Here is a 7371-nt window from a genome sequence, read left to right as displayed (position 1 = left end):
TTTGTATGGTATTCATTTTCATCCATACATTCTTCATTACAATATTATTACACATAAATAAATAAAATTCCTTCTTTTTTTAACCACACATTTTAACATCAATCATTAATCCATAATACACTTTTTTAAATTATAGAGGCACAAACAGACCCTCAATAAAATAATATTACATGTAAATTCAAATTTTTCCTTATTTTTTAATCACACATTATCTATCATAACAGTATTACAAAAACAGTATTTTTTGATAAAAAAAAAATGCTCAAACCAGCCCCAAAAATTCCAAAAATATGTATATTTTTCTCTCAATTCAAAGCATAAAAATAAAATATCTTAAGATAAATCATCATAAAGAATGAGAAGTACCAATTAGTAATTAGGAGAATGTTGAAGATAAAAATTCGATGACAAAAGTAAAGAAATAATTGCTACAACGAGTAAAGATTGAGAAGTTTAATTGTAATTAAAATATAGTGTAACAAATAAAAATTGTGATGATAATATAACTACCCTATTTCTAAATAAAAAAATAATAAAATAAAATAAACCAGTAATTCTGTACTAATCAATTTTCTAAGAAATTCTTCAATGAAACAAACGCGATTTATTCACAGACACGGGCAGGGGACTTTCTACTTCTTGTTCTTGTTCGGAAATAATTAATTGAGTCTTTTCCTCCGGCCGGTAAGGGATCAAATCCAGGCCAATTTCAGGCGACGCCGGCAAGTTCAGGTCAAAGTCACGGACGGTGTGGCCGTGGCCATGACCGCAGCTTTGGCTTTGGCTGCGGGAGGCTGCGCCTTCGGAGGAGGTTATGCTGCTCTTGTTACCGCCTCCAATTACGCCTTCATAGTGGCGACGCTTGTGGCCACCCAAAGCCTGTCCAGTGGGGAAAACTTTGTGGCAGATGGTGCACTTGTGAAGTTTAACTGTTAGCTTAAGGGAAGTGGTATTAGAGGCGGTGATGGCGGAGGTTGACGGCGAAAGGTGACCGTCTTTTGATGCAGTAGCGGTGGTAGAGGAGTACTTAATTCCATGGCTGGCTTTGTGGCCTCCTAGTGCTTGATATGACGGAAAAGCCTTGTTACAAACACTGCACTTGAAAGGATTCTGAGGCTGCACCTCCACCACCCCAGTCGACGGCGACGAAGACAAATTTATTGTTTTCTTCTCATCAGTGTGTATTTTCTCCGCCGTTGTATGTTTGGAGGTTATGGGAACAGGCTTATTATCATTTTTCGTTTCAACGGTGGGGCGATTGGTGGCACCGTCGGTGCAGGAGGCGCCCCGAGAGAGCATCATGAGGCTGAAAGCCAAGACTTCATCATCATCATCCGTATGATTGGCCACGTTACCTGAACGCTTTGAGCGCTTCCCTTTAGTCCTGTTAGCGTCAACCTCCTCATACCTGAGTGCCGCCGGCATCGGCGGTGCAGATGGTGCCGCTTGTGAATTCATAGCTTTAAAGGCCATTGGTTGAGTGTAAAAAGGGATAAAGATTAATTCCAGGGTTTGGAATTGTGAAGTGAATGGTGAAGAACTGAAGGAAATTTTGTATTTTATATATATAGGGTTAGGGTCGAGGAGTTGGCAGTTGCGTGAGGAATGACGGTGGTGGTGTTGTACAGGTTTAGCTTTATGAAGTGTATTTAATTAATTAAATATTCTTTTTGTATAAATCGACCACGCTCAATAACATGTATTATTTATTTAATTAATTATTAATCACTCTTTTATATTGTATACAGTCTATATTTATTAGTTACTGAGGTGAGCATGACCTAATTCTGAAAAATACTTGTATTATTATTAGTATCAACTATAAATATTGTCTGAATCTAACACATGGAAAAATATGATCGTGTGGGGATATATATATGGTATGTTCGTGTTTAATTTTGGTAATTTACTTTTATTAAAAGACTTTAATAACGATATTCCATTTTTTTTAACTATCGCTTACCAAATTCTATTCATGGCATTAAATGTTGATATTACAAGCAAATACTTGTGATTGCGAATTCTATAAATTATCTAGCTATAGTTGATAATTGACACTCCTCCCACAAAATAAAACCAATAGTTTGATGAAAAATTGCAATTGAAAGGAACCAAAAATAAAAATAAAAAAGATCCTATTTCATGAAGTGAACACACACTTGCCACTGATTGTTTGTGTTGGAAATCAAGAAATAACTAGTTATACGCCAAATAGGTTGAGGACTTCTCTACAATTTTCACTAAATATTAGGCAAATTAATGTACATTCACACTCCTAGAAGTTATAAGAAGTAAAATCTTGACCTTAAATGGATAATTAATGTATTCATGCTTGCTTGCACAATTACTTGTCTACACAAATCAATTCTTTAACTCTTAACAACATGTGCACTATAAAATAAGTAAAAAAGACTAAGGTAGCCTGAATAAAATTACATTTGTTTACATTAGTTACAAGGACATCAAATTTTAATGTTTATTCTCGGAAAGTTTTGGACGACATTCGTAACGTATATAAGTACTTTTGTTGTATAGTTTCATGAGAAAACAAGATCGAGAAGGTTATCAAAATTGATTGAAATAATTGTACAATTCTAACGTCATGCGAAAAATTTATCATACTTTTTTAATAAACCTAACTTTGTACTTGCTTATCATCTTGGATATCATCAAGTCGAAGCTTCTTTCGTATATATACTGTGAAAGTTAAGTCCAGGAAACTAGGATCGAAATAATCTTTATTGAGTTTTCAAATATTTGGCTATATATTAATGTGATTATTTTAATAATTGAAATGGAACAATTGATAACTTCACCGTGAGGGAACGAAATCTTCTGTGTCTGGCGCACCACATGGCACGCAAACGCGGTTCTCCTCGTCCATAAGACACGTGTTAGTTGCAGCTAATTTTGGCGCTTCCTGAGTGTTTGGGACAAGTAAATGTGAGCGAGGAAGACAACCTAGTAATATAAAGTTGAGACACGTGAACATTGGTTCGAGGTTTTGCGTCACACCAGAATATTCCTGCTATGAGGCCACCCTGTGACTTTGTGGGTAAGCAAGGGTGTATTATCAGTGCGACATCATGGTTTGACGTATTGTAATGTACAGAAAATGGGATTTCTAATAATCATTACTATGACTCCGTTTGAGCCCATTATTTGAATATTATAATATTTTGAATAGTATTTTTTTGAAAAATGAGTGATTGATAAATTTTTGATTTACGTGTAATATTATTTTATTAAAAATCGTGTGATTAAAAATAGGAGATAGAAAAATTTAATTTAATGAGAAATAATGGAGGCCAAACGGGGGCTAAAAGAGTGACTTCCTTTGGCACTGTTCGTAGGGTTCCGTGTCACCTTCATTCTAATTCTTTTTTTCCTTCTTTTTCTCTCCCTTTTCGTTGTAACCCGAAACACACTCTCTCTCTCTCTCTTTACACCTCTAGCTATTGTTTTTCCAATAAAACTACTTGTACAAAGTTGGATTACAAAATATGTTTGCAAAATTCAAGTTATTGATTTGAAATGATTTAAAAATCTGTTTTAAAATGATTGGTGTAAATATTATTTTTTCAATCAACTTTGTAACTCCAAAGTCTACATAGTTCTTGTTTTTCAACCACTCAAAAACTTACCCGTAATCTCTTTTTCCCCATTTAGGTCTTTTTTCCTCGATCGATAAAAACTTGCCAACTATTTTGCTTTTACTTTCACGCAACCATCTCACTCCCCATTTCTATTCAGAGTTGTATCCCACAATCTTCTCTCTCACTCTCTCGGATATCTTCTCTCCATTGTTTCTCTATGCATTTTTCAAATAATCGTTTTTCAATTTTTTTAATTAATCCTCTTTCTCTCATTACTTTTCTCACTGTACTTTGGATTAAGTGCTTTCTATTTGACGTATAAATTTGATATTTGTTTGGGAAGTTTTGATTGGTAAGCTCATTTCTTATCTCATTCTTCTTCTCTTTCTTTGGGTGTTCTATTTTTGAGAGTAAATTGGAGATTTCAAAGAGAGTAGGGATTTTGGAATGAAGACATTTTGTGTTAGCAACTTCCCATTTGGGTGTTGTGTTTGGGGTCGTCAAAGCTCTCTTCTTGTTCTTCTTTTTTTAGATTTTAATCTAATCCTTGCAATATTTTTGTGATATCAAAAATATGAACAAGGAATCGAAAGAACTTGCAGGAGAACTTTTTTGCGACTTGGATAGTGTCGGAATATTATCAGCGACGCCATCAACAATGCTCAATCGAAAGAATTCTGGGATCAAATATTGGATCAAAGTTTTGATTCTCGGCTTCAAACTTTCTTTGACATGTAAGGATTAGAATCTTCAAAATGATTACATTTTGTGATTTTTGTACTTTGTGCATTATGCTTTTGGATAATTATTCAATTTTCTCTTGTAGTTTTGTTCTCAATTGACTTTATATATGTGCTTTTCTGCTAATTTCTTAAACGCAGCAATTTAAGCAACTTTTGCAGTTTGCTTGCAGAATTAAGGATTTAATGAACAAAATCACACCAGAAGAGGTTAGTCTCTGCAGATAACATTTAATACCTTTGGCCTCCTCATTTTGTGTTGTAATTGTAGATAGGCTTTGGTGCAAGAAAGTAAGAAAAACATGGACTGCAAATTTGCTCAAAGGCTGCTGGAGTTAAGGATAAACAATATTTTTCTGGCATCTTTTTCGTTGAACATCTAAACTCATTGTATGCACATTGATATTTTGATCTAAATTAGGAAAGAAAAACAAACAAACAATTACAATCAAATCTAAACCAAATAGGTAACTGACTCATTTACCAAGAAAGGAACCAATTAACTTAGAGATTCTTTCTTAAGTCAAAATTCTCCACACCCTCCAAGTTGGCTCAAAGATGCCTATAAACTACATTTTTATATAATGTTGTCGAATGTATCTAACAAATAACATTTTATATTAAATCTTTATTAGAGATGGGAAATATTAAGCATCTTTACTTTGTTAGAGCTCCGACAAGTGATGTGTTGATTGAGGAAAATATAATGTGGGATTGAGGTAAAATAGTGAAAAATGTTCAAGTCAGCATGATAGAAGAACAAGAAGAACAAGGTCAGAGTTGTATTCAGATTGCATTCTCATGTGACACAGGTAACTTCATCTGAACTTTGTTAGAGCTCCGACAAGTGATGTGTTGATTGAGGAAAATATAATGTGGGATTGAGGTAAAATAGTGAAAAATGTTCAAGTCAGCATGATAGAAGAGCAAGAAGAACAAGGGCAGAGTTGTATTCAGATTGCATTTTCATGTGACTCAGGTACCTTCATCTCTTTCACAGGCATATTATCATGTATTTGATGTATTCATTTCAAAAAGAAAATTAAATTTGATTTACATTGTCATGAAGACTAATGTATGAAATTAATTTAATTATAGTGAATTAGTGTTACGTATTGATTTTTGTAAATAAATATTAATTGTTGAATTTGGATAGTTGATCAAGATTTTGTATTTGTATAATCTTAACAGTGTGGTTGTGTTTTGGTTTTTCTTTATATAAATGCATTTAAGAAACTTCTATTTTTCTATTTTGTTTCTTTATCATATTAAGCATAATCTGTAAATGATAGTGAAAATGAATAGTTGACACTTACCCTCTAGCTGAGGAGAGCTAAAATTTCCTATTATTAGATAATTTTATGGAATCTATTGTTTCTTTAACAATGTCTGAATATTTTATTTATTTATTTATTTTTTTTTTGGATTTTAGGAGTCTACTATTTCTTTAACTATGTTTGCTTTTTGTTATATTAATTTTTTCATAAATATTTAATATTTTTCTATCAATGTAAATGCCAAATGACTTTATTCTAAAACACTAAGCTGCCAGAATATCTTCATTTGCAAATTTCTGTTTCTATCCTCCTGGATTTGATCTTGTTTTGTTACAAGCTGTGAGACAGCATTGTCACATAAACTTAGAACAAGTGGGAGACAGATTTCACCAGCAATGGCAGATTTGATTGAAGTGTGGTTCAAAAAAAAAAAAATGTTAACCTCTCGCCTTAGCTCATTAATACTTATGTTTTGTTTGAATCCAAGTTGTTTTATTCGTTGTTGGTTTCAACTCGATTAGTGCTCTTGAGGTCGAGCGATGAGTTTCGACTGTGCTACCTCTAGGCCGCCAGTCCCTATACATTTCTGTTGGGTTTGATTTTTAACATGGTGGTGTTAGGATTCTCTTTTCAAAGAGCTGTCATTTTTGTCGGTTTTGCATTTGAGGCTTGTAGTTCCCATCCTCAGGCAAGAGAATAAGAAAATTTTCCCTGTACACACATTGACTTACCTTAATACTCTATTTTTTCATTGTTTCGTGAGACATTCTTGTTATCATGGACAGCGTGAATATTTCGATATTTGGAGTTGGGACTATAAAGTTGTGATGGGGAAATCTTTGCCTTTTTATTTTGCTATGGTAATTGGACAATTAAAATGATTCGATCCAACACCAAAGAGGGTATTATGATAATTCTGTCTCCACAAGGCTGCTAAAAATTACATATTGGAGGCTAGCAAATTCTTTTAGTGCTGTTTGATGGTTGACTGGACTTTCCTCCTTAGATGTCATGGGAAATTTATCGCAGAATTAAAATCAATAAATTTATTAATTTTCTTGTGAACTATATATGTTACCAACCAGTTCAAAATTTAGGCCTTCCTTTTTGTTTATAAAATTTTGCCTCTAAATGTATTATCTACTCATCTGATTCCTTTTATTACAGGGTGAAGTTGATTGCCCATATTACAGGGTGAAGTTGATTGCCCATTTTACCTACAGACTGGCTGGTTAGTAAATTGAGTAACAACAGGAGCACATTTTAGAAGAGAGAAATAGTGAGATGTCTGATTACTTTGAAATGTGTTGTTTAATTAATTAGCTGCAAGTATGGTACCATATGTCACCACAATCATCCTAAAAGAAATGGTAAATGGGTGTGTTCACCATGTTTTGACATTTTTCAGTTGACCTAATGTTTCAAATATTAAACTTTCTTTTCCAGCAATCAACCCCTCTTGTAGCTGCTATCGCACCTATTATAGATTCTCCTCCTACACATTTTAGCTTTGGAGCTGTTACTTCAGCAACCTTCATCCTTCCAACTTTTGATTCTAGGCTGACTTAGACTTCAGTAATTGTTTATGCTTTCTTCTGGTTCACAATAACCTTATGATGCATGAAATTGATTAATTTCGAGTGTCTAATATTTTGCACACTATAGTTTATCTTAGATTTTTTTTAAGTATTCTTTGATTTTGTGGTGATTTTCTCATTTTATTTGTGGGATTTTAGCTAGAAAAGTAAATGTTATTGG

General features: G+C 33.4%; 1 protein-coding gene and 1 long non-coding RNA gene across 6 annotated transcripts; one reads left to right on the top strand and one right to left on the bottom strand.

Annotated features, from left to right (window-relative positions):
• Positions 1 to 471: 471 nt before the first annotated feature.
• Positions 472 to 1520, bottom strand: LOC111411056 (zinc finger protein ZAT6-like). The gene has a single exon (XM_023041629.1). The coding sequence runs from the start codon at positions 1471 to 1473 to the stop codon at positions 586 to 588; it is 888 nt and encodes a 295-aa protein (XP_022897397.1). The 5' UTR covers positions 1474 to 1520; the 3' UTR covers positions 472 to 585.
• Positions 1521 to 3712: 2192 nt separating this feature from the next.
• On the top strand, positions 3713 to 7123 carry LOC111410652. Of its 5 annotated transcripts, none has more exons than XR_002705732.1 (4): positions 3713 to 3948; positions 4180 to 4330; positions 4478 to 5315; positions 6781 to 7123. It is a non-coding gene; the product is annotated as an uncharacterized LOC111410652 (long non-coding RNA). The 5 variants fall into 5 exon arrangements; XR_002705730.1 differs by having other exon boundaries at positions 3716 to 4330; positions 4478 to 4546; positions 4972 to 5315; XR_002705731.1 differs by having other exon boundaries at positions 3719 to 4330; positions 4478 to 4546; positions 5149 to 5315.
• The last annotated feature ends 248 nt before the right edge of the window (positions 7124 to 7371 follow it).

The sequence above is a fragment of the Olea europaea genome, chromosome 15 (genome assembly GCF_002742605.1).
Source record: "Olea europaea var. sylvestris chromosome 15, O_europaea_v1, whole genome shotgun sequence".
Lineage (NCBI taxonomy): Eukaryota > Viridiplantae > Streptophyta > Magnoliopsida > Lamiales > Oleaceae > Olea > Olea europaea.
This window is presented reverse-complemented; position numbering and strand designations above follow the sequence as displayed.

Excerpts from the sequence above, each read along its gene's own strand:
- LOC111411056 (XM_023041629.1), bottom strand. The coding sequence starts at position 1,473 with ATGGCCTTTAAAGCTATGAATTCACAAGCGGCACCATCTGCACCGCCG.